Source organism: Gorilla gorilla, chromosome 1 (genome assembly GCF_029281585.2).
Source record: "Gorilla gorilla gorilla isolate KB3781 chromosome 1, NHGRI_mGorGor1-v2.1_pri, whole genome shotgun sequence".
Lineage (NCBI taxonomy): Eukaryota > Metazoa > Chordata > Mammalia > Primates > Hominidae > Gorilla > Gorilla gorilla.
Genome location: NC_073224.2, coordinates 36,814,321 through 36,839,322, shown reverse-complemented (window position 1 = coordinate 36,839,322; position 25,002 = coordinate 36,814,321). Strand labels below are relative to the sequence as shown.

Sequence of the window (25,002 nt, the reverse complement as noted above, 5' to 3'; positions counted from 1 at the left end):
TGTGGATTTTGTAGGATTTGGGGAATGGATAAGAGACCTACAATCTTTTAAAGCATTGAGAAATTTCTGGAGGAAATTTCTGTGATTCACAAAATGCTGTTCTTGGTTTTTGCCTTGTTTTAAAAAGTTAAGAATCAACAAATTTGGAACATAACCCATCTGTAGGTCATGCTTACAAACACGTATGCATATAAAACCAGAAACATTAAACAGACATGTGCTCATAAGAGATGTAGAGAGATACATTGCGATCAATGTGCCTTAAACCAGATGGGATGACTTAGGCAGTGTTTAGGGTGGAAGTGGGATCCCAACTTGGCAGCAAGGGGTGGCGTGGCCTGCACAGTGAACTGGAAGTAGATGCAGTTGGAAGTGGGTAATGATCACTTGTTCATTTTATTTGATCTTTTTATCATTTGCTGCATGGCATGGGCTCGTCGTTCCTTCACTGGCATTCTCCTCCCCCAGCCCCCAGCCTTGCCTCTTCTCCTATACACGTGCCTTTTGCTCTTACTCCATTTTTAGGAGGCAGCACAGTGGCTTGCTCTGAGCCTTTGTGAGATTGGCAGTAGTGTGTACTGCTCTATCTGTTATCTCTTTTTAAACAGATAAGGTGGACAGGAAATGCTAATGGCAAACACAGCCACAGCTCAACCCCTGTGCTGTTTTGCAAAGCATATTTTCTTATCAGGCTCAGGGCCGGGACCCTTAGACAGAGGTGGCATGGCTGGGCAGCTGTGAGACTAGCCCATCAGGCCACACTGTGTTCTGTTCTGTCCACAAACACAGTAAAGTATGTAACCAGATAGTTCAGGCTAATCCTCAACACTTCTCTTTTTCCACTTATTTCCAAAATTCTTCATAAGATCAGCTGTACGGTTTGAAGTGTCACAGGCAGGAAATAAAGTTCTTTTTGTGGTTGGATCCCCACGCCCTGGGTCCCTCTTTTTGAGCCACCTTCTCGTTACTCCCGTGAAGCCACCTCTTCTGCTCGTCATTGGCACCTGAGCCTAGTGACAAATGAGGTACCATTTATCAGATTGCTGTGTAGATTGAGACCAAGTCTGAAAATAAGAGCTTTCTCGTGAAGCTGTGAACCACAACCGTTTTAAAATTCCAAAAATAATGTGTACCTTTTACAAAATTGCAGATTGCCGTATCCCTCAAATCGAAGATGCTGAGATTCATAACAAGACGTATAGACATGGAGAGAAGCTAATCATCACTTGTCATGAAGGATTCAAGATCCGGTACCCCGACCTGCACAATATGGTTTCATTATGTCGTGATGATGGAACGTGGAATAATCTGCCCATCTGTCAAGGTATGGGACTGATGCTTCAGTTCTCAGCTGGGCTATTATTCTCTCGGACTTTATTGTAGACTGTGTACATGTTTATCTAATGAAGTGATAGAGATGATGGGCGAAATGAACAAAGCCATCTACCCCACATGGATCCAGTTGCATCTTTACCACAATTGCCAAAGCTCTGTTCTTAGACTCTCCATGACCACTCCTTGTAGCTTGCTCAGCTCCATACACCCAGTTTTAAAGGATAAACAGGAAACACCTTATTCCTTGGAATGTTGGATGTCTCTTTTACTCCAAAATATCAAAAGTAGTTTAAGAATCAGGAGACTTGTAACTGAGCTGCTAACATAATGATGAACTATTATATATTTAATGGAAATAACAGAGCATTTATACTTATTTTAGTAGTGGTGAGAATATAGTTAAAGCCAATCTTAAACAGAGGCTGTTTTCTCTTAACAGTGTTTATATATATATATATATATATATATAAAATGCATGAAGAGCAGAAAAATTATCAAATTCAAATTTCATCTGAACAACCTGGTGAATATTTATTCCCTTGCATTTTTTTAGATTTGCCTGGGCCATCATAGAGGGCCCTGTTTGTGAAAATAAACCCTCAAGTTCAGAGTAATTCTGATTTTATTTTTTGACGTGTGACTTCGACCAAAGAACCAAGAAGGCAATGCATAATTCATAATTTGAGGGAGAAGGAGAGCAATCTCATTTGCTCCAAAAGCACCAGCGTGCTCAAGCTGAGATGAATGTTAACTTTGTGCTTGGAAATCACAGCTGGCATACTCTGATATTGCTTTGGGTGCCCTGTTCTTGGAAATAAATAGTTTCCTTACATGAGAGCTTAAAAGTCATGACCCCTTGAAGGAAGAGAGGCTTGAGCATAAGAAGGACGAAAGCAGCCCGGACCATCACGCTCCCCTGGTCTCTCCCAGGAACTGCCAGTGTTGCTGAGCATATTCTGTGTTGCATTTTTAAAGGAGACATGATTTATTTACATTTTCAGATGTCTACAAAACAAGCAGCTGGCTGTTAAGTTGGGCTGCTTATTCAAATAAACTTTATTACCTGCTGAATCCGTTTCAGTCCTCTGACACGATCAGAGTGATGACCAGGAAAACAACCCCAGACTGCAGCCACTTCTTCCCTTCCTGTTTTCCACGTAACCTTTTGTTCTCCCATCCTTTCTGTTTCCTTTTCTGTCACTTAAATACAAGATGCTCCTTTAGGAGTTCTTTTTTCCCCAGTGATTAAAAAAAGAAATACCCTGTGTTGGTGTGCCTCTCAAAGTGTCATTCTGAGGCTTTAGACCCAGGCTTTCCTACTGCTCTTTCTGGCCACTGTTGCCCGTACTCCACCTCCCCTTCCTCAAATCCCAGTCAAGACATAGCTTTTCTAGGTCTGCAACAACAGAGCCAGTCGGTTACCCTGCAGAGGTATGCTTCTTTAAACGATGCAAGCCCTGCCCACCTCTCCCTCCTCCTCAGAGGCCTCTGTCCCACAGAGGGGGTGGGTGCCCTGGCCTGTGCCCTACCCTCTAGTGCACCCCACACCTTGCTGCACAGAAAGATAGGTCCTGCCTGCTGGAGCTGCCACTGCTCCAGTGTTGCTCACTGGCTGCTTGCCTGGCACACCATAGGAAATGAGGAACTGAAGTTGCCTTGGACAGCCTGACACCCCTCTGAGCCCCCCAGGGGGAATGTAATTGGCCCTAAGAGTGACATTTCATTCTCTAAGTTTTATTTGCACCTATAGATCCAGGAGCTAAAGCCTGAGGAGGCCTCTCTCTATTATCTAGAAGTGCAAATGGAAATCACATTGAACTATTGAGTTGAAGCCCATTTTCGACTGTTATATTTAGGACAGGCTGTCTCTAACCAAGAGTGAGAATATCTTTCCTTCTCCTCTGATTAACTGCATGAATTATAACCTTACTCTGAGTCAGAGTTAGTTTTTATTTGAGAGAAACCAGCTTATCTGTGTGGGTAGTTTAGAACTACAATTCCTTCCTAGGAAGAAGAGCGAGCACAATCATTTGTGCCAACTCATTTCAACTACACTTAAGGGTTCTAAGGCACTCGCTTGTTCACGTTAATGTGCTTCTCTTTTTTTCTCAATTATTGAGACTGTTTATTCCTGATCCCCAACCTCCTCCCCACCACATAAACACACATACACTTCACTTTTACTATGAACATTGTCAGTTTTCAGCTCAAGAAAACAATAATAATAACCTAAGGTTATGGGACTGTCTACAAAGATGGCTGAGCTCCATACCTTTTAGGGTATGATGCATCCCAAATGTTGGCCAGTTCAAAGCTATGATCTGCTTGGTCTGCAGAGCCCCATGGCCCCAGGACACAGCAGTGCAGGATTGGCACTGCCCAACCATGACAGTGAATGCCTTAAATTCTGCACCCGCCTTACCCTCACCTGTTCTGATGCACAGACACCATATACTGGGGTTTCAACCAAAGCAATTTGCTGAGAGATCCCTTCAAGATACTTACAATGTCCAACAAAGTCAGCTTAGGAGAAGGGTTTGGTCATCTGCTGCTGTGCATGGGACACATACAATCTGTATCTGGTGACTTGGAAGGGAAAGTGGGTATTTTCGTTATACATTATTTACTTCACACACAATTAGTTCTCTCCTGGAAGAACACCGGCTCTGCAGTGTCATTATTCTCTCCAGTGAAACTGCTGAAGCAATAAGAAATGCCCTGATCACAGCGGATGCCACACACAACAGAATTCTCTGCCACCAGGAGTGTTCTACTGGCTGCACAGGCTTCAGGGCAAACAGGCTGCTTAGTGTTTCACAGAAGGAGTGTGGGATCCAGGTCCCACTTCCACACTATTGCACACAGCATGCTGTGCTCGATGCACAGACTCAGGACAGCAGTGGTTATGAGTGTGGTCCCGAGCCTGGCAGCGGCAGCAGCAGCAGCAGTGCCTGGATGTTGGCAGTGCAGTTGTCAGGCTCCCTCTGCCCCAGACCTGCTGAAACAGAAGCTCTGCAGGTGGGCCCAGCAGCCTGTGTCTAACAAGCCCTCCGGATCATTCTCAGGTTTGAGAACCACTACACTGTGGGATTCCTCATCTGTTTTACATAAAACACAACTGGGTTTTCAGAAATTTAAGGCCATCATCTCAGGCAGATTTCTGTCCCCAAATCCACTATAGTGGAATTCAGTTTGGAACCTAAGCTTCTGAAGCTGCTCTCACCACCACTGAAACCATTGGTCGTGTCTCTTTCCTCTTACAGCACCTCGGTGGTTCTCAACCTGTCCTCAGAGCCTGGGCATGGGGCCCAGGTACTGGTGTTTTATAAAAGCTTCTCAGGTGATGCTGAAACGCAGTCAGAGCCAGAACACCTGGCCTGAGGGTGTACAATCCACAGTCAGACATTCACCACCCTCCCTCTGTCTTAACTACCCCTCTGACCCTCTTGGTGCCATTTTCAAATAGCAGAGCAAATACCTACATGATAACTAGAATAAGGAACCTGAGTATTTGAGACCAAGGTGCTTCATTCTTCAGAGGTGGTGCCATTTTCACCTTCAGAGGTGGGGGAATCCTAAAAAGTTCCAGTGTTCTGTGTGACTTTTCGATGTACAGAGATGACAGAGTGGAATCTTTCCCTTTTTCTTTCACCTTCCACAGGCTGCCTGAGACCTCTAGCCTCTTCTAATGGCTACGTAAACATCTCTGAGTTCCAGACCTCCTTCCCGGTGGGGACTGTGATCTCCTATCGCTGCTTTCCCGGATTTAAACTTGATGGGTCTGCGTATCTTGAGTGCTTACAAAACCTTATCTGGTCGTCCAGCCCACCCCGGTGCCTTGCTCTGGAAGGTAACACATCTCATTCTTTCGGAAGTTGTGTTTTGTATTATTGAAGGGAGGAAGAAGATCAATAGGAGGAAGAGCTGTGAATTATGATGGGCAATAACTTTTCTTCTCTGAATACGTCTTTCTCACTTTTCTCCAGAGCGGAGATCAGCTGCCGTGAAGCCATATTTACAATTAGATGTAAAACTTGCTTCCCTCATCCTTAGGCTTAAAGAGGAGAGCAGATAAAAGAAAAAGTTGCGAACATTAAAGGTTAAATTACAAAATATTGCAAAGTTAAATGGAATGTCTTCAAAAATTAATTTTCTCTGCACCAAATGAAAACAGATTGTATCATGTCATTAATCTCACCCCTCGTTTTATTGTTGTGTCGATGTTTCTTCCATATTTCCATGCACTTTATGGCTTAGCTGTAAATGTTTTGCTGCAAGCACACCCTTGGATGCCTGAAAGCAAGAGCTCTTTCCTCCCTGTTTTTACTAAATCTGTATGACTATAGATTGTGATTCACTAAAGACCACTAATCAGTAGTATGAAGTAGTGAGAAGGACAGGGCTTCCATTGGCAGAGTCAAGGCAGTGTCTGCAGGGGAAAAGCCTATAAACACTTCTGCTAGGCAAGTTGGACATGCTGGTTCAGCTCTTGCTTTAACTCAGATCTTGAAAGTATGCCCGAAGAGAACAAACTCCAATGTGTTTCTCGGCATCTGAGTATAGTGGGTAGGAGGGGTCTATATGGGGAAAGAAAAAAAGTGAAGAAACCTCAAGTCAGGAGCCCCTTCAAAGCCTATTTGCAGCCTTGTTTGGGAAACAAAGCAAAACAATGGAATATGGAAACAAATGAGTTCTTACAAGTTTACAGCATCTCTACAAGTGTGCACCTCTGTGTGGGAGGAAGTCAGGGTAGGACGTGTGTCATGGAGGGTGACTATTGCTCAGAAGGATCAGAGAGGGCCTCTCTAGGGATGTGGAGTGGGGTTGGCTGGAGCCATGGAATCTCTTTGGAGAAGGGTGGGGGAAGGAGGGAAGGGAGCGAGAAGGCCAGCCCTTCCCATTGGTTTTGTCATACTCCTAGGCTGATCGTTAGAACTCCCCTCACTCCACTTCCCACCCATTGCAAATCCCCCAGGGAACTGGAGCCTAGCCTAGAGATGCCAGATGAATTTGAATTTCAGATAAGCAAATAATGTTTTAATATGAGCATGTCAATGTATGGGACATACTTAGTATAAAAAATTATTCTTTGCTTATCTGAAATTCAAATATATTAATAACTGAATGTCTTGAATTTTTATTTCCTAAATCTGGTCGCCCTAGCGTCAAGGGACAAGGTCATCTCTTTTGCTTCCAGTGGGAATAGTCTTCCTGTTATCTGGATGCTGCTGGTAGGCCGTGGACCTCTGATAGAAGGGGCTCTTCCCTAGTTCTGGAGGCTTCTCCCTACTCAGATAACCACACAGAGAGGGCCCTTTAAAGATATCGTTGTTACGATTTTATCAATTTGAAATGCCTGTTTTCAAATCTTTTCAAATTTGGTTTAAATGTGTTTCAAGCAGTCAGGTTCTGATAAGCTTTATTTTGGGACTTGTAAGCAGTCTTTATGGAGACTAGAGAATATGATTGGATAGGCATAAAACAAAATCTAAGGTTATTAACAGGGAGCTGAGAGTGGCTTTGGGTTGAAAATGAGTCTTCTGGCCTAACATGTCCCCTTTCCTCTGCCATCCTCCACTATGAGTAGATGGGAAAACCCTGGCTGACAGCTGCCTGTGCCAGGAAGGCCACTTAGCGTCTTTTTTCCCTAGGGTTTTTGTTTTTTTAATAAGGTTTACATCTCCGTTTTCAATAGACATCCCTTTAAATTATCTGATGGCATTTGTTGGTGAGCACTTTCAATGCAACACTGGCTAAAGGTACAAAGTGGTGATTCTAAACCGAGAGGCACAGAGGGGACTAAAGGATTATTTCTTTCAAGACTTGATAGAAACTGGGTTGAATTAAGCAGTGGGTTAAACTAAGAGGTAAGGATTCATGAACAAGTTATCCAGATGTGCCTAGAGGTTTGCATTTCTCTCATTCTCACTTTAATTGTGTATCATCTTTTTAAAAGATGGTGCCTTAGTTATGCACTGTTGTCATAGGGTATTCAACATAGATGAACCGTCACAAGGGAATCGACCCTTTTCATAGATCACCCACACTTTTAACTCCTCATCTTTCTGTCTTCCTAAGCACACGATTTGCACAATTTGATTTTTCTTGATGACATAGTGAAAATTATTGCACTGGGCTGTGGAATTATGATGCTCTAAGGGGCTTTTAAATATGTTAGAACTCTCTGACCCCTGCAGTAATGGTGTGGACAGTTCTGCTGTGGAAGTCTTTCTCTTTGAGTTTTCTGTCCCTTTCCCGTTCCTCTTTCACTGTCAATCCAACAGCTGTCAGTGTGCCTGTCACACTCAGGGTACCTGTCGCTGCAGCTGTCCCTCACCCCCAATTTCTTTTCTAACCTGCTGTGAGCCAGGAGAAAGGTTCACCAGGCTGGTCATGGAGGGAGCATAGCATATCAATTACCAGTGCAGGCTGACCTCAGACAGACTGGCTTCACATCCTGGCATCCTACTCAGTCACTTCACCTGGGACAAGTCATATAGCCTCTATCAGCCTCCATTTCTTCCTCTGTAAAATGGGGGTGATGAGTCCTACTTGGCTTGTGGGACTGGGAAGAGTCAGTGAGATAACAAATCTACCCATTTAATGAAGTGCCCAGCCCATAGTATGTGGTCAATCACTTGTCCATTGTTATTAATGCACTAAGAGTTTTATATAAAATCTCAATAAATAAGAGAATCTAGCATGACTCTCTGTGAATACGGTCTCCAGACTTTTAGACATGTACATTGTGACACAATTTTGGTTGTTCAGGTGCTATTTTGGTTATTTGCATATTCTAAGCTGTGTCTATGTAAGATGACTCAGATACCAAGAGGACATACTGAACAATAAGAACAGCCACCATTAATTTTGAGAGCTTACTACATAGGTGTCAGGCTACTGCTCAAAGTGTTTGACACAGCGTCTCCTTTAATCTTAACTCTTAATGCCATTTGGAAGCAAGTACTATTGACCCCCTTTAGCCACTGAGCAAACCCAGCCTTCTAAAGGTTCAGTAACTTGCTCAGTCACACAGCTAGGAAGAGGGGGAGCTGAGACTATAGCATGGATCTTTGTCACTTCAAAGCTCATGTTCTTGATCACCAAGGTACATTGTCTATTTAACATGTTCTGATTACAATCTAACAGGAGGAAAGCAATTTGATACTTTTATAGGCATTTTCTTAAAGCAAAACAATAAAATAATTATTGCATAGGAAACAGTTTGTCTTTCTAGTTTAGTTATCATCCCTGAGAAATCCCAGCAGCAGGGAGGCTCTGCTGCCCGCTGGGTGGCCGCAAGCTCTTACTGCTGCCGCCCCACAATGCCCGTTAGTCTCCCACGTGGCCATGGAACCCCACTTCAGCCAATGAGCCAGGCAGAGGTTGTTGGCCTCCTTTTACAGATGAGGACATGACCCCTTGGAGAATGCCATGACTTGTCCTGACCCTCCAACTCTTGGCGCATGGTCTCTGCCGCATGGCACCTCCTCTCCCTAGCGGAGTGGAGAGCACTTTGTGAGGGTCAGTGTTTGAGTGACAGCTGTCACACTCACATGTCAACAATCTCATAGTTGATACCTGGCTTCATGAAGGAGTTGATAATTTGGAAGGAAACGCTTTGGCAGCCTCACCAAAGGTGGCAAGAGTTTGGAAGCCCACTACGAAGGTGTGGGTCCCATGTTTTAAGGCCTGCGCTATTGCACTCATGGATAGTGGGAAGATTCTGGAGCATATATGGGTCCCCATAGCTGTGATGTCAGATAAAGCACCCAAAATTTCAAAGCATTGAACCAGAATGATGGCTGTAATGTTTTAAAATCAATGACTGTATAAAATTAGAGCTGGAAGCAGCTTCGTGCATCCCTGTGTGTCCCTGTGGGCCCTGTCTTGCTGTGGGCCTGTGTGCTTTGCCTTGTCTGCGTGTATCTTAGTGCTTTCCACTCTCGCGTTCTCTTCCTCCCTGAGGCCCTCACCTCCGTCTGTCTCTTTCATGTACGTGCACACACACGCACACATTGAATGCAAGAAATCTTTAAAAACCAAAAAAGCTCTGACAATAAATGTGGGGAATTTCTCATTGTTAAGTGCTAAGAACTCAGTTTATGTTGTCACCAGTGATTATTGAACACCTGCTAGGCTCAGAGCAACACCGAATTGGGCACTGGGGAATTACAAAGAAAGGAAAGGACATAATTCCTTCTTTTAAAGAGTTTACAGTCTAGAGGGAGAACAAGATGACAAAGTCCATTTCCTAGAGAATAGCCTCATTACAGATGGCAGCCACTACACACACAGCTACTTTTACCAAAGGGCACATGGGGGCTTCTGCATTTAGAAAGGGTAGAAGGACAGTTTCAGGAGATGATATCACAATTGTAAAATGAAATTTTCTACCCAGGGATTTATGGCATTTTTGTTTATTTTCCCCAGAGACCAGTAATAGCATGTTTCTGTCTTTTCTGTCTCCACTTGAGCCTTGGGGAAAGAGAAAGTTCTGAACATCTCACTCCTAGGGAAGGACTGTGTATTTTGAAGTGTGGCGGAGCTCATCGGTATAGACGCAGCCTGCCCTAGTGTGTGTGAGAGGCTCCAGCACAGTGGTTTGAAGGGTGGGAATATGGAAGGATATTGAGGAGCATAACAATAAGTAAATGAACCAACCATGTAGCACATAGTTGCAGGGACGGACACAGACACACACGGGGCAGTCTAGGAAGAAGAGGCACTAACTGCCCAGAATCCCCAAGACACTGTGTGCTTGGGGCTGTGAGAGCTGCTGGTTATGAGCAGTTGCAGGAAAGGGCTCTTCTCTACAGGGGATAGGACCACTCAAAACCCGTTAGTATCTGGAACATTCTCTTCACATTCAGGTTTTCAGGCAGCCTGGAAATAGCACAGAGGTGCTGGGTATCCAGTTATAGAAATTTCTGGGGGCAGCTCTTTCAACAGCAGAGATCACAGCACTGTGCCTCTTTGAGGCAGGTTGCAAGGGTCAGAAGAACAGATGATGGAAGCAAAAACTTAGAATTTGGGGTCCTTAATTGTAGCTGCCATCCACTTAAAGATTCCTGTTGCTCTAAGTGCTAAATTAGAGGACTTAGGATCCTGGATCCTCTATCCAGAAGTCCTCCCTTCAACAACACTCTAGATAAAAAGATGGAATCAAGTTTAGAAAGGACCAATCAAACATTTAGGGAGATTAGAGTTTAAAAGAAACCAAAATCAGTGTTATATGCTATTTCACGTAAGTGCCTCTGAGGTGTATGGATTCATTCAGCCAACATTTTTATGCCTATATGCTGAGTATTTTGCAAGGTCCAGTGCAAACAGTGGCAAATGAGTTGTGCAAAGTCTCTGTCCCCCTGGGGCTCACATAGCATGTGTTGCTATTCCTGAAATTGCACTCTCCACGCAGGCAGAGCTAGGTTCTAAATATTCCATTTGTAAGTTATCCAGGGCCTCCCGTGGTAGAGAAGATTGTTACCTACACTGAAGGCCACCTAGAAGGAGTTCTAAGGCAAGGTCTCCATGGTTTCGAAAGAACTGGGAGGGTCAGGCTGGTGAGTCACTCTTTGCTGTGTGGGGTTGGCTCTGAGACGTGATGCCTGGTCTGCTTTCAGAAGGCAGCCGGGTTTTCAGGGAAAGCAGTGAGCATGGTCCCAGAGGCCCCAGGGAGTCTGGTCTGCTCATTTGTTTGCTTTTCCCAAACAGGGGAATAAATCACTGTAGGATCTGCAGGTACCTAAGGTTTCATTTGTAATGACTTGGGCAGTGGCTTCCCTGATGCTGACAATTTCAAAAGATTTTTTCAGCCTCGTGGCTGCCATTTCTCCCAGGAACCAGTAAACCTGACCCCCTTGGAAGCCGAACATCTGAAAGTTTGGGTTTTTAAATCTGCCCAGTCCCCAAACCCAGAATGCCCCCAGGTGATTCCCCCCAGCCCCATTCATCTCAGAGCCCACATGGACAGAGATGTAGTTTTCATCAGACAGCATCCAATTCAATCACAGGGAATGCAGCAGTGTGATTTCCTAAGAACCTACAAGTGCCCAGGGGTCCTTTTAGCTCTGTATCCTTTTATAAGAAAAGGAGGAAAAATAAGACACTGAAGAACCTTGTTTGGCCAAATGTGAAATGACTTGAAAGGTTCCAATTTGGGATCAAAACTCAAAGCCAGCTTGGATGTGGAGGGCTCCCCAGCTCTCAAGCTACATTTGCAGTGTACTTTGTTCCTGAGTCAAAACACGTTCAGGTACAAGAGGCGCCTGGTATAAGAGGCGCCTGAAGTGATTTCTCCCTCCAGGAATCCTGCCTTCACTCAGAAGTGCCTCAGAACTTCAAAGTGAATCCTGTGTAGGGAACAGGAAAGACACAGCAGAGAATCCAGGCCTCCTTGGATGACAGAGCCTACCCTGATCCTGGAGGCAGGCTGCAGGGGACACTCAAAGGGGGTGTGATGAGGGCCCACCCTGGGACAGGCTGCTTCCGTTTTACAAATGGAAACTTCAGACATAAAGAGGAGTCCATACCGTTCCCAATAAGGTCGTAAATTACTGTTCATGATGAGGCCCAGTGTCACCTCGGTCACTTCCCCAGACCCGAATCAGGGACACTCTATTCTCCCTATGGAGTTCCTATCTTCATCCTGCCACCTGTCCGCAGACATGTGGGGGAGACGCAGGGTCTCTCAGCTCCCTGCCCAGCGATCCACAATAAGAAAGCATGAGCTCGGGTCCATCCTTTGATAAACTTGAAACTATTCTGCATTGGATTTGAAGTAGCACATGGGAAATGACAGAAGAAAGGTCATATTGGGGATTTCATGCCACTGATTTTGAATTACTGGTCATAGAATACAGAGCTTAGGCATCACCAATTTCCCTTTCTCCTAAGCCAACCCACCGTACCCCAGTGTATCCTTGTAGAGATGAATGGGAAGTGCCAGAGAGTAGCGGGCTTGGCCACAGTGGTGGCCTGGGAGCACCAGTCAAGGTCCAGCATCCACCCTGGGCTCTGGCACCATCAGGCTGCCTTGAGTGGGGAAGGCCCATGCCACTTGATCTTCACTCCCTTCCTTGCCTATGTTTTTTTTGTTTTTTAATTGTAAAAATGTTTTTGTAGAGACTTGGTCTCATTGTTTTGCCCAGGCTGGTCTCAAACTCCTAGCCTCAAGCAATCCTCCCACCTCGGTCTCCCAAGGTGCTGGGACTACAGGCATGAACCACTGCACGCAGCCCCTCATCTACATTCTTGAACAGGGACAAATAATATTTCAAATTTCTTCCTCCTGTGAACAACTGACTGCATGGCACAAAGCACCTTGTTCCTCCCTGCACTCCTAGCCCCGGCACATGCTTTATATTCTACAAGTTGCAGCTGTTATAACTAAAACTTCTTTTGATTCATTTGACATTTTTGGATGCCTACTCTATGCCAAGCACCGTGCAGGTAGTTTATTTCATGATCTCTCCTAACAACAGTCAGGAGAAGCAAGTGTGGTGCCAGCCTATAGATGAGGAAACTGAGGTTCAGACAGCTCCACTGCTCCTTCCCCAAGGTCACTCTGTCCACAGCAACCTGGCCCCTGTGCCTCCTGAGCCCACACCTTCTACTGACACTACTCTTCTAGGCCTTCTAAGACCCAGACTACCTGCTGGAAATTTTGATCTGGGTTCTCATCCTAGCTCTGTCCATTTCCTCAGATAGAATGGAAAGGGGTTGGAAGGGTTGATCTCAGAGGCTCCTTCCTGGTGGTCACATTCTTTGATTCTGCTCTTAACCAGAACTCACACTGTTCCCAGAGAGGCTGCCCTATCCCTGGCTGGCTCTGGAAGGCAGGTGGCAAAATGAAGGGGAGAGGTGCTAGGAGAGCTTCTCCCCGCAACGCTGGCTAACAGAGTTTTCCTGAAATTCATGTTTATACAGTCAGCCTGTGAGCCTGGAGTCATCTGCAGGAGGAGAGCGGCAGGAAAGGAAGAGATGTGTGTTGAGGGTCATCTTGGTAACAGGCACATCACCTGCTATCTTTAGTCAGCCTCTAGACAACTCCAGGTATTACTGTCCTCTATTTTCAGATAGGAAGCAGGCCTGGTCACACCCCTTGGCCTTAGGGAGTAGGCTGCAGAGCCAAGATTCTAAACCAGCCCTGACCTGACTCCTGGGCTGTGCTTTCTCCTGCACTGCACTGCCTTCTGTGGGAAAGACCAGCCCGGCCACCTGAGTAATCTGCACAGCCACCCATTGATGACTTTTTTACCATTAGTGTTCTCAGGAACCTGAATTTTTATCATGTAAAAGGCTTTGGAGGAGGGAGAGGGCAATACCATGTGATCTGCCCCAAGCTACACTGTATACAATGGTGAGCAATGGGGGAATTTCCATTTCTTCCTTCCCTTCCTCCCTCCTTCCCAGGTAAGGCTCTGGTGCCAACCAGGGACGTACAATGTGCCAAGTGGCCACTGCTATTAGAGACTCAAGTCTTGTGCACCTCTGTGTAAATGATAATGGCAGTGACCACCTGGACACTGAATACCCACTCAGCCTCCCACAGTTCTGAATAAACCCGCTGGCCAGAGGCGTGGTCTCAATTAGCCTCTCCTGGGCCCTCAAGCTCCCTGCAGGCTTATCCGTGATCCTGCCAGTAGCTGGACCCAGCATAAAATTTAATCGGTAGAAAAGGAAGAAAAGGGCAGCAAATGCCTTTTTTACTTGATATAGTAGGGGAGCTTCTTTCCATGGGACAGTAGAGGGAGGGCTTCTGATTAATCTGCTTGCCCTAGGCTCTGCCCTTCCCTTGCCTCCTCTAGCTAATACAAGGTTAGGTAATGCTTGGCCAGGGGTTCTGGAACATAAGGCTCTAAGGCCCTGGGAGTTCCCTGGGAAGCCCCAGGTAACTTTGACCCAGGCTCCCCCAGCCCCAATGGCTCTGTTTTGTATATTTGCATATTATGTTCTCACTCAAGATTTATTTGAAGGAAGAGTTTGCTGGTGTGAAATATGAAAATCATACATCGGGTTCTGCCTCCTTAGGAACTTGAGACCAGAGCAATGAAATGATTGGCTTGGGTCATATAAACCTCCCACCCCCCAACCTCTTTAGACTCCCAGCCTTCAAGGATGTAAGTAGATGGCTAATTTATAATCCTAATTAGGAATCCAGCTTACATCAGTCAAAGTTTTACAGGATTTTTAGATCTTATTCTCAAAAGAATCTTCAGTTCCCTTTGAAGATAAATGTGTGTTCCCTGGGCCTAGGAAAGAGAAAATCTCAGGCCCTTTCCCTCCTGTGTTTCTCCCTGTCTGAAACAAACAGAGGTCCCTTTGTGAACTGAAAATGAATTCTATGACCTGGGCACATACATTAGTACATACCATCCCCTTTTGCCATTTTGTTCCCTGGCAGTGAAAATCCCTGTGTCTGGTGCTGTTCGTGTTACTATCACCTTGCCTGTGACCCTGGTGGGTGTTTTATTAGAGGGAAATGCAAAATAGCAAGCAATCCTGTTAATTCATTGTTCACCAGCAATAGTACATTATTCTAATATCATTTCCATGTACTGTTCATATATTACAGCAGAGTGATTACCAGAAAATAGCTGCTTGCATGCCATACAGCATTCTCAAGGATGACTGTGCTTAATTTTCTCTTCTTCTTTTACAATAAATAATTGCCACTGTAGCTTCCTCCTCTTCTTGGTCACACATCTCTCTCATACTCAAGATAGATTGTGCCATGGCATCAAGAAGCTTCATTATTCTTTTTTCTGTTCCTATATCAAATCCAGAAACACTGATCTTTTTGTCTCAAGGAAACCAAGAGACCTTATTCCTTTTTTTCAGTAGATCCAAGTTTTCAGGCATTCCTGCTATTACTTTTTAGACTCTTTTTCTCTTGCGTTTTCTGATTCCCAACATGATAGATGGTCCTCATCCTCTCTCTCCGAATCTGCTGTTCACTAGCTTAAGACCCTTGGCAGGCTCCTGTCTCAGCACCTTGCCTTCCTTTTAGCCTTGGTGGAAACACAACCATTAACCCTCTGTCTCTCCTGGACTCCTATAATTATCTCTCTCTTTTTTTTTAATCCCGTGTAAGTGCAGAGATCTAGACTGAGGTCAGAGGAAGAAGAGAGGTGATTCTTCTCCCACCAAAGGGGAAAGAAAGCTGACAGCCTCATTGGTTTGAACTACTTCTCCCGCCAAATCAAGAAATGAAGAGATCACCCAAGGGAGGACTCAGATAATCCCCTCTCCCCACCATTCAGAGATGGGATTTCACCAGTCTCAAGCCCAACTCCACCCAAGCCCCCATCCATGGTTCTCACCTGGGCAGGTCGCCTGTCCCGGGGCCTGCATGAGCCTGGCAGGCTTCCCTGTTTGGAGCAGGGGGTGGGGAACATGTCCCTTTCTTTCACTGAGTTCACAGTTCTCACCAAAATATAATCCTTCTTTGCCCTGTAGTCCCCTCCTATTTTTGCAAATCCACAGACATGCAAGCTGAGGTCTTTATTTTGTGATGCTTAAATGTCAGGTTACTGAAGGAAGTGCAGAGCTAAGCAACAGCAAAGCTGTGACCAGGCGTATGAGCCTCTAGCTTATGCCACGAGCGGGACTTCATTATGCTCAGAAAATAGATGACCGGTACAAATGGGAGATTCTCAGTGTTTGTCCTTAAACTCTAGAGTATCTTCTCTATCCCTGCTCCAGGCAGGATTTATTTCTTTCTTTCCTCTCTGGGAAGTAAGATGACTTGTATTTCATAGTAATAAAACCTTGCAGTCAGGTGGAACACAGAAGGTAATAAATGCCTGCAGTCATTTCAGGGGCCTTTTTCAGGCTGGGAGTCACTCGGCAATATTTGGCAGGGTGTTTGGGGTCATTCCTCTCTGTTATTCCTTTCTTCCTTCTCCACCCCAGTTCCCACCCCCATCTCCACTTTCCTTCATAAATCATTGCCGTAATTCCCTGCCTTTTCTCCCAAATTAATTAGACATTTGGAGTGATGCGTGGGTAAAATAGTCATACCTTTCTATTCCTATCTTTTGGTCTCATGTCATTCATTTTTTTCATAGAAATGGTAACCATCATGCTTGTGTTCATGATCATTTTCTTTTTTTTTTTTTGTACTGAAGCAAGTTTTTGTTGTTTTTGGCTTGGGTTCTGTAAAAAGATAATGCCTGACTCCGAACTGTGCCCACATTCCTCTGAAGTTAGAGTGTGCAGAGAGGACAGGGCCTTCATCCCATGGCACATTTTTTTTCTTGTGGCTTCCGAAGAAAAGTCCAGGACTTTGTTTACATTCTGGCCAGTTTGTTCTTTGATGGATGACAACCTAATGAATTTTCTTTTTCTTTTTCTTTTTTTTTTTTTTTTGGAAACGGAGCCTCACTCTGTCTCACCCAGGCTGGAGTGCAATTGTGCAATCTCGGCTCACTGCAACCTCCGCCTCTCGGGTTCAAGCGATTCTCCTGTCTCAGCCTCCCAACTAGCTGGTACTACAGGCTGCACTGCCATACCTGGCTAATTTTGTGTTTTTAATAGAGATGGGGTTTTTTACCATGTTGGCCAGGCTGGTCTCAAATTCCTGACCTCAGGCCTTGGCCTCCCAAAGTGCTGGAATTACAGACATGAGCCTCTGCGCCCGGCCCCTAATGCATTTTCTAACCCCGTCTTCTCCATTCCTAGGAAGGGATTTCATTGGTCCAGGCCTTAAGAAGGGGAAGCATGACTGGAGTTTAAAAAAAAAAAAAGCCAATTATATGGAAATTCATATTTTAAAACTAGTCCTTAGTTCAAGCTATCACAAGTAAACACCTGTGCCTACATCAGTCTGTATTTTCATACTGTAAGTATATTATTCTGATGGAAATTATTTTGAATTGGGAAGAAAAGTTAATTTGTTCAGGAAGCTGGGAAGCCAAGAATTCTATAGCCAACCATGGCTAAAGCAGCATGCGAATGGGACCTTTGTCTACCATTCTGCTTGACATTTTTAAAGACTCTGTGGCCCTTGGAGTTAGCTGTGGGGGACTCTACTGTCCCTGCAGCATAAGGATCCCCAACCTGGTTTCAGCTGCTGCCTCATTCCTTGGTGTTCGATGGCTTGTCGCCGCTTCACTCCAGCCTCTGCCTTGGTCATCACATGGAGTTCTCCCTTGATGTCTGTGTCTTCACATGGCCGTCTTCCCTCTGTGTGTCTCGCCTCTTCTTCTTATATATATATATTTTAATTATACTTTAAGTTCTAGGGTACATGTGCACAACGTGCAGGTTTGTTACATATGTATACATGTGCCATGTTGGTGTGCTGCACCCATTGACTCGTCATTTACATTAGGTATATCTCCTAATGCTATCCCTCCCCGCTCCCCCTACCCCACAACAGGCCCTGGTGTGTGATGTTCCCCTTCCTGTGTCCAAGTGTTCTCATTGTTCAATTCCCACCTATGAGTGAGAACATGCGGTGTTTGGTTTTTTGTCCTTGCAATAGTTTGCTGAGTTAGAATGGCGATCATTAAAAAGTCAGGAAACAACAGGTGCTGGAGAGGATGTGGAGAAATAGGAACACTTGTACACTGTTGGTGGGACTGTAAACTAGTTCAACCACTGTGGAAGACAGTGTGGCGATTCCTCAGGGACCTAGAACTAGAAATACCATTTGACCCAGCCATCCCATTACTGGGTATATACCCAAAGGAATATAAATCATGCTGCTATAAAGACACATGCACACGTATGTTTATTGTGGCACTACTCACAATAGCAAAGACTTGGAACCAACCCAAATGTCCAACAACGATAGACTGTATTAAGAAAATGTGGCACATATACACCATGAAATACTATGCAGCCATAAAAAATGATGAGTTCATGTCCTTTGTTGCCTCTTCTTCTTATAAGGACACAAGTTGATATGTTTTGGATGTTGTTTCCTCCACATCTCATGTTGAAATTTGATTCCCGGTGTTGGAGGTGTGGCCTGGTGAGAGATGATTGGATCATGGGGGTGGATCCCTCATGAAGGGCTTAGTGCCATCCCCTTGGTGATGAGTGAGTTCTTGCTCTGAGTTCACATGAAATCTGGTTGTTTAAAATCATGTGGTATTTCCTCCCGTGTCTGGAACCCACTCTTGCCATGTGACACGCCTGTTCTTCTTTGCCTTCTGCCATGATTATAAGCTTCCTGAAGCCTGTGCCAGAAGCAGATGATGGAGCCATGCTGGTACAGCCTGCAGAACCATGAGCCAATTACACCTTTTTTCTTTATAAATTACCCAGTCTTGGATATTCTATTATAGCAATACAATTAACAGACTAACATAACAGTCATATTGGATTAAGGGCCCACCCTACTATAATATGACCTCAATTTAATTACATCTGCAGTTACCCTATTTCCAAATAGGCCCACATTCACAGGTACCAGGATTTCAGGGTAAGAATCTGGGGGATACCCAATTCGATCCACTGCACATGCTCTCCCTGCCTTAGCTTTGGAAGAAGCAAACTCCCTTCCATCTTCCCTCTAGCTCTTGCTCCCAGGTTTAAAGGGCTGTCTTCGAATCTTCCCAAACCCCAGTTGGCCAGCATCCTTAGGCCTGCCCACAGCCCCTTCCTGAGCTAACCTTGCCTCTAGCCCAGTACACCGCACCCTGCTTATGCCAGCTGAGCCAAACAGAGGCTTCCCTGTATCTGTCAGGGTTCCTCCAGCTCTCTTTTCCTCTAGCTCTGGAGGCCTCAAGGCTTTTCCGAACTCTAACCCCATTGTGCATAATACATGTCTTAGCAGATAATGAAATCGTTGCTCTTCCACTTGGCTCTTGGGAGGCACTATGCTCCCTTTCTCCTGTGTTCACTTAAAACCCCATGGCATGACTCAGTAAGATATGGCAGCTTTGGAGTCAGCAGCACATAAGGTCCAGTCCCAGCTCGCTGTTAGTTTGCTAGAGGACCTTGGGCAAATAACTTCATCTTTCTCAGCCTCAATTCCCTTATCTTTGCAAATGAGGCCATAGCAACACCTGCTCTGCAAAATTGTTGTTAGGATTGAGTGACATAATGTGCATATGTTGCCTCATAGTACGTTCTTGTGAAATGTCATTACTGCTCGCATTTCATCTCACTGGCCTGTAATGTAGCTAGTAATAGTCACTGTCTCTTTTTATTGAGCATTTCCTTTTGTGCCAGGCACTTTGTGCTTGGTGATTTATGGATATTATTTCTAATTCTTATAAATTTCCTGCAATGTAGGTATTACTATTTCTGTTGACAGATGATGGAAACCAAAGCTCAGAAAGAAATGAAAGTAAAATGAATGAAAATGAAAATAAGATGAGAAAGTAAAATGCCCAAGGTCATGGCCACTAAGTGTTTGAGCCAGGATGTGAACCCAGGAAAGTGCACCTTTGCACTCTTGCACCTTTGCCCTAGAGGCAGTGCAAAGCTGCCTCTCTAGAGTCTCTCATTAATCCACTGATTTTCTTATGTCTTCTTAGCCTGTCCTTTCTCACATTCTCACCCTCACACTTTCTCCTATTCTGTTCTCCTAGCTGACTTTTCCCTTTCTTCCTCTCTTTTCACTGTCCATGACTTCTAAGCCAGTGTTTCTTAAATTTGTTCAGATGTCAGAAAAGCATGGTGCCTTTCACAGAATAGCATGCATTTTTTGTTTTTTGTTTTTTGCAGAACACTAAGAAATACTGATAAAATTCTATCATGTAAACTTTAGAGTTACCTTTGCTAGTGGAAACTGTGGCTGTTTATTTTCTATGGATAATATAAACTTATTATAGAACTAACTATAATATAGAACCCATAAGTGCATACACACATACACTCAAGCATAGCTAGGAACAAAGCATGACCAATTGCTTCCTTCTCTTCTTAACTCACTACTCAATTATGTATTTCCTCATCTATTAGGACTTGCTAATAGACAAGAATGAGAAGGCACTAAGGATTTTCCTAAAAATTTATGGGAGGAAAACTGGAGACTCAGAAAATTGGATACATGAATGTATGTGTGTCTGTGTGGCACTTTGGTCCAGTATGTGGATACACTAGCAACATTTAACTTCAGTGTTATCTCTGATAATAGAAGGGTTTGCTGATTGCAGAGAGGGTCAGAAATGATCCACTCTAAATGCTCCCTTACCTGTGGGCTTCCTGGGTTACATGGTGGGACACACACTCCATTTTAATCTTGTGCCCCTGATTTCCTTCCCTTACAAAAAATTCAGATGCCCCAATTACCTTTAGGAGTCCTGACTGTAGGGGGATCATATACTGGAAAATGTTCACAGACGTCAAAACACGCTGACACCACAGATGTCTTGTGATTTATTTTCACCTTGTGGTGGTGAAGACTGACCTCAGTGTAGCCACTGTGGCTCCCATCAATGCAAAGAAAGCAAGCAACCTCATCAGAACACAGAAACACGTGTCAGCTTTTGATTTCAGCACCAGCCATTCCCCGCTGCTGTCAGAGGAAATCACGGGTTTGCACCTGCTCCCTCACCTGTGTGCTCCTCTGTGGCTTCCTTGTGGCTTCGAAACTAGGCACACTTCAGATTTCTTATGTGAAGCCATTTTTTTTTTTCAGTGAAGTTTCACAGTTGTCATCACATGCATTTTGTATTCCTTCAGGGACATCCTAACGTAGTGACTCAGAGATGGAAAGCAGGTGAGAGCCCCTCCCTCAGCGCTGCTGGGTACTATTGATCTTAAATTTGATCTGTCAGCACATCTCTGAGCAGGTAAACACCATGCTCCATCCTGCTCACAAACAAGCAAAGCCCCAGCCTCATCATCATTGGCTTCCTTCAGTAGACACATGTATTGGCCTTCTGTGTTGTTACAACAAAACACAAATGGAAAATGTAATGTGCTGTATAATGTTTATTGATTTTCCCTGAGCTAAAAGCAAAGTTTCAGGCGTAGTCTTGGAGATGGCCAGGACTTTGGTACGGAGGGTTCCGTGCAGCTTCCTGGAATCATTACCCAAATTTAGATCAGACTGGGGATGGCTGGTGCAATGGCAGTTTTGATGATTAGAATTCAGCAGAACTCCTGCAGGCAGAGGTTGGGTGGTTCTGTACAATATGGGAGCAGAGTCCCTGTCCTCCTGTTCCCTCTCAGAGCCACATAGACAACATGCTAGGCTGTCTTGATGCGATGCCTTTGCACTCAGTATACAGGCTCGCTGGCTTTCCTGCCACTTCTCCGCGCTCTTCAAGGCCAACTTGAGACTTGAGACTGTAGTATTAAGAGTCAGCTTTACTACTGAGTTCAGCTACAGAGTTTCCTCATGATCTGGAACAGCACTTCACTTCCCAAACTGCACTGTGCATGTGAATCACCTGGGAATCCTGCTGAAATAAAGTTTCTGATTCAGTAGGTGTTGCTAGAGAGTACCAATTTCTAATAAGCACTTAGTTGATCCCAAAATGGACAGTCCGTGGACTGCAATTCATATAGCAAGAGTCCGGTGAAAGGTGAAGACCCAGACCAGATACCATGACAATTTAATTTGCATACTGGCTCCATTGAATGTTGTAAACCATCCATCCTTAGCACGTAGGGGATGGAGGGTGTCCCCTGACCATTGCAACGTGCTTCTCAACTTTGTCTACCCGTTAGAATCACCCCAGGGCTTTAAGACCCATCCAAGCCCAGGACCCACTCCAGACAATTAGGCAAAGCTCCCCAGGTGATTCTGTGCAGCCAGGGTTGAGGAACCAGTGGCTTAACTCATTATTACACTCTTCAAATGCAGCACTAACATGGCAGAAAGAGGTGTGACAGTAATAATAGCAACAAACATCTGGAGCATGCATGTTTTGCTGTTTCACAAAGCAGATTCACATCTGTTATTTCTTCCTTATACCGACTGTATGTGGTAGACCGCTGCTGTAAGAAGGTTACCAAAAAGGGATGATGGCTCAAACAAAATAGAAGTTTATTTTCACCTAGTGGCATTGAGTGAATATTGAACCGCCAGTGCCTCTTCTCCACCCAGTCATTCAGGGGCCAGTGGAAGCTCTGCTGGCTTCAGGGTGGGCTTCTGAGGTCCCCTAGGAGATCATTTCCATTCTAGGCAGCCAGAGAAGCATGGGAGGGCTTCATGGATCAAGCCTGAAAGTAGTAGTTATCATTTCTCTTCATATTCCATTGGCTAGAACTTAGAGAAACAAGGGACAGTGGGCAACGTGGACCAGCTGGGTGCTCGTGGAACATGGGTTATGGTGAGCAACCAGCAGCCTCTCCCACGAGCTGTGTGGGGTAGATGTGAATGCACAGACTAAAGGAGCAAGTCTTTCCTACATGAAGAACACCCGGGGGGCTGTATCAACCTTTGGAACTAGTAAGAATGAAAATACTCAGTCAAAGCACCTGGGCTCAGTGGCTCAGAAGGATTTAGTAGGTTAAAATATTCTATAATACTACATTAGTATTCATTCATTGTACATTCTAAATATTCATTTAGTAAGTTAAAATATTCTACATTCTTCTGCCTCCCCCGCCCCCTGCCCTGGAGTTATTTGTATGGATAGTTGCAAGGCACACACTGGTTTTAAGCCTCATTATATTATTTTGCATGTAGTGAAACATATAAATGGGTTAAGGACTGTGATACGTGATACATAGTTCTCATCTCAGCCCCCCTCCCACCTCTGAGTGGTGGCCTTGCCTCACACTTCATTCGGAAAAGGGGAGCCTTCAGAGGGCAGCTTACTCACATCTCCACCACCCTGGCCACCGATCTGCTGAGGCCTGTGTCCAGCACTCATGCTTCCCTCCAGCCCCTCCTACGCCTGTCAGAGGCCAGCCCCTCCTTCCACTCATGTGGAAGATCACATCTTTCTCCTCCTGAATGACTGCCCTCCTGCCTGGATTACCAACCTTGTACCCTGTGTTGAACCACTCCTGCCAACGTCTTAACAAGATCAAGAGCTCTGGGGTGGGGGCGGGGCTCTCCCTGGACCCTCCGGCCTCTGCTTTACTGCTTCCCTGCAGCAAACTTCTCTAAAGAGTCACCTGAGGTTTCCATCCCCTTTTACTCCCCAACTCGCTGCAGAATGGCTTCCCCTCTGTCATTGTATCGAAGCTGCTTTTCTTAGGGTCTCTACTGACTCCCATATGGCCAAATCCAATGGCCACTCTTCTTTTTCCATCCTTCTCAGCTTGTGAGGAGCTGCTCCCTCTTCCTTGGGACAGTCTCCCCTCATGGCTTCTGTGATGCACCCTAGTCTCCTCTGCCATCTTTTTCATCCCTGTAGGGTGTCTCAGCATTTGGACTGGGTCCCGTTCCCTTTTCTGTCTGCCCTCTCCCCTTATGTGAGTGCATGCAGTCCCGTGGCTGTAAAGATTATTTCTATGCTCATGATTCCTGAGTTCTGCATTTATCCCAGACTCTTTCTCTGGCTGCCTGACTGACCTGGATGACTTTCCCACTGGAAGCTCAAACCCAACCAGTGCAAAACCAAGCTCTGTACCACTCCCTTGCCATGAAACAAATAAACCCAACAAAAACCTAGCATAGTCAGTAGTACCACAGTCGAGCCAGGTCAGAAATCTGGGAGTTATCCTTCTTTTTTCTCCTAGCCGCCTAATCACCAAGCCCTATTGTAGAAACAGGGGAATAACATTCAAGTCACTCTTCTTCCCACCACATTGGCTGCCACTGTCCTGGTCCGGGCCACCATCATCTCTCCAGGCATGGTAGCCGCTTCCTGGCAGTCCTGCCATGTCTATCCCTGCTCTCTAACAGCCTGTTCTCCACCCAGCTAGCTTTTAAGAAATATGCCAGTTCCTGCTCTTTGCAGTGTCCCTTCACACTATGATAAAATCCCAACTACTTGCCGTGGTTCCATGCAGCTGCACACACAGTGTCCCGCCTGCCTCCCCTCCCTCGTGCTGTGCAGCCCTCTGTCTCCTGCACACTCAGCCACCATCGGCCTCTCTTCAGTGCCTCCAGCCCACCTTCACATGTGCCATCCTCTCTGCCAGGCACATCCTCCTCCAGCACTTCCTGGACCGAGTCCTTCCTAGTCTTTAGGCATCGTGCATTCCTGTATGCATTTATGATCGGATTAGGGCCTCTCATCTCTCTGTAGTGAAGGGACCAGTGGTTTGGTTACTGTTTTCTAATACGTTGCAGACCAATAATACACAATAAAAACAGATACTAGATAAAATAAAAAGACAAACACATAATACAAGTCCCATTTTTAACTATCAGATTCAACTGTAGTCAAATTGCATTATTTAAATGCAATTTAGATATTGAAAATATCTATCAAAATAGAAATTGAAAACACATGGATGTTGTGACAAGGTCAAATTGATTTCTCTATTTATTTTTCATGGATTTGTAGCCAACAGTTGGTGCGCCAGTAGGGTGCACCAGTGGTCTATGGACCCCACTGTGAATAGGGCTGTTCTAGATTTCAGTTTAAAAGTCATCTATTTAGGGGGCTTTCCTGGACAGCTCATCTAAAGCAGATTCTTGCACACACACCCAGTGCTGTCAGTCTCTCTTCTGTACCTCCTGTTGGTCTCCAGTGTGGCACAGAGAATTTGTGATTAGATGTAACGTGAGCAGTTTCTTATCTTGAAATCAGTCTGTTGCTTAGCTGATGAGTAATTTCTTCCACCTCTCTGACCACC

General features: G+C 45.0%; 1 protein-coding gene across 3 annotated transcripts in view; it reads left to right on the top strand.

Annotated features, from left to right (window-relative positions):
- SUSD4 (sushi domain containing 4) overlaps positions 1-25,002 on the top strand; it is a 145,078-nt gene that overhangs the window by 96,173 nt on the left and 23,903 nt on the right. For all 3 annotated transcript variants that reach the window (XM_055372330.2, XM_063708318.1, XM_063708322.1), the window contains 2 exons: positions 1,151-1,324; positions 4,997-5,185. In XM_055372330.2, the coding sequence (XP_055228305.2) occupies positions 1,151-1,324; positions 4,997-5,185 (363 nt within the window). The remainder of the gene's footprint in view (positions 1-1,150; positions 1,325-4,996; positions 5,186-25,002) is intronic.